This window comes from Gavialis gangeticus, unplaced genomic scaffold (genome assembly GCF_001723915.1).
Source record: "Gavialis gangeticus isolate Ggan-Ray unplaced genomic scaffold, GavGan_comp1, whole genome shotgun sequence".
Taxonomy (NCBI): Eukaryota; Metazoa; Chordata; order Crocodylia; family Gavialidae; genus Gavialis; species Gavialis gangeticus.
The window spans coordinates 62,635,506-62,637,630 of NW_017729024.1; the positions used below are offsets into that span (position 1 = coordinate 62,635,506).

Below are 2,125 nucleotides of genomic sequence, written 5' to 3' on the forward strand. Positions count from 1 at the left end.
AAAGAAGTTGTTAAATAGGTTAGCTTTGCCGTCTGGTGTGACGACCAAATTTCCCAGCGTGTCTTGCAGAGGCCCCTCATTACCAAGTACCTTCTTTTTGTCCCCTGTGTATTTGAAAAAGGACTTCTTGTTGTCCTAGATCTGGGAAGGTAGTCCCAGTTCCATCTCCACCTTGGCCTTCCTGACTGCCCCCCTGCAGCCCCGAGCAACCGCAGTATAATCCTCCCTGGTGATGGCCCCTCCATTCCATTGGGTGTACGCCTCCCTTTTAGCTAGAAGACGTTCCCGGATGCTTTTGGTGAGCCATGGGGGCTTTTGTGCCCTCCTGCTCCCTTTGATCCATGTTGGGATTACCTCCCTTTGGGCTTGGAGGATCGTCTCCTTAAGGAGCGACCACTCTTCTTGGACACCTGGCTCCCCTCCCCTCCCCTCCGGGACCTCAGTGCTTCCCCGACTATTCTCCTTAGCTCACTGAAGTCCACCCTCCTGAAATCTAGGGCTGCTGCCTTGCTGCAGGCCTGTGCCACCTTGCGCTGGATGGTGAATTCCAGCAGGCGATGATTGCTGTCACCCAGGTGGCTGAGCACCCGCAGCCCTCTCACCAGGTCATCACCTGTGGCCAGCACCAGGTCCAACAAGGCATCTCCCCTGGTGGGGCTGTGCACCTCCTGGGTTAGGTGAAGGTCCTGCATTTGGGCTAGGAACCTATGTGAGCAGTCAGACCTGGCTGACTGCTCTTCCCAGCAGAAATTGCAGCCCAGCTCTTCTGAACACCAGGTTCATTGGTTGTATGTGCTGAAGCAGTCACTGGTTTCTGTCTCTGCAGCCTGTGTGTGAGGACACCATCAACTTCCCTGCCTGCCCGTTGGTGTACAGGCCCCTCTGTGGAACTGATGGGAACACTTACGACAATGAATGTTTGCTCTGCATGACTCAAACGTAAGCTCATATCCTGGCTGCTTTTCCTTTGCTACAGGGTGTGAATTTCCTTCGGAGGCTGAGAGAGTTCTAGGCTCTGATAGTGATGAGGAGATTAAGCTGACTGGGGATTAGGGCAGCTCCTTGGATCCACTCTCCCTCCCACCACACATCCACATCCATATACTCTTAATAGAAGAGCTGAGCCAGAGCAGCAGTGAAGGGGCTATAACTTTCTATTAGGAAAGGCAACTTCTGAGAGGAGTCTGAGTCCCAGCAGTTGCAAAGGCTACTCCATACATACTGCTCCATTCTCAGGGCAGTCATGATCCAGCCCCTTGTTCACTAGTCCAGGGGTTTTCAACTTTTTTAAACAAGTGTACCCCTTCTGTCTCGAAGTTTCAGCTCATGTACCCTTTTATATTTTTTTCTTCTTTAAGGGGAGGGCAGATCAATGCTTGCATGGTGAGGGAGGGAGTGGGGCTGGTGCACAGGCTGCACAGCTGGGGCAGGGAGTGGGGTGGGCTGTCGCTGCGGGTTGGGGCTGGGGGCTGCGCTGGGCTCATCCTGGCAGAGGGCTGGGCCAGGCTGTGCTCGGGGCGGGCGGCAGCAGTGCTGGGAGGGGAGTTGGGGGGCTATGGTGAATTCTGCAATGGCTGTACCCCCTCTGCCCCATAGCCCCACTCCCATAGGCCCCCATGATGAGGGAGGGAGTGGGGCTGGAGCAGGGGTAGACACTGCCCAGGTGGAGCAGAGTGTGGAACAGAGCTGCGGCTTCTCCGGGGGTGCGGGGGGGGCGTGGCTTCTGCCACTGCATGCACCCTGGGAGGGCACAGAGGGTGTGTGCCCTCAGATATGTACATGGGGCAGGGCAGGTTGGGGCCAGGGCTGCACTGAGCTCTTCCCAAAAGGGGCTGGCCAGGCTACGCTTGGAGTGAGCAGCGGCATCAGTGCTGGGAGGGGGCTATGGGAGGGGCTGCAGCCATTCCAGAATTTGCCATAGCCCCGTGTGGCAGGGCACTGTTTGTGCCTGCCACTTTAAAGGCCTGCAGCTGGTAGCTGCCAGGTGCCTGATGAGGGCAGTCATTTTGAATCAGGGGTTGCCCATATAAGCAGGGCAGTTCTGCTGCCTGGAGGCTAGGCAACAACATTGCTGGGCCAGAGGGCTGTTGGTATCATCTGGAGGTAAGGGAGGAGCTGTAGGGGA

General features: G+C 56.5%; 1 protein-coding gene across 1 annotated transcript in view; it reads left to right on the top strand.

Annotated features, from left to right (window-relative positions):
* The window catches only part of SPINK4 (serine peptidase inhibitor, Kazal type 4), a 21,013-nt gene that overhangs the window by 5,028 nt on the left and 13,860 nt on the right, over positions 1-2,125 (top strand). The window contains 1 exon segment of the mRNA XM_019517189.1: positions 827-939. Coding sequence (XP_019372734.1) covers positions 827-939 — 113 coding nt within the window.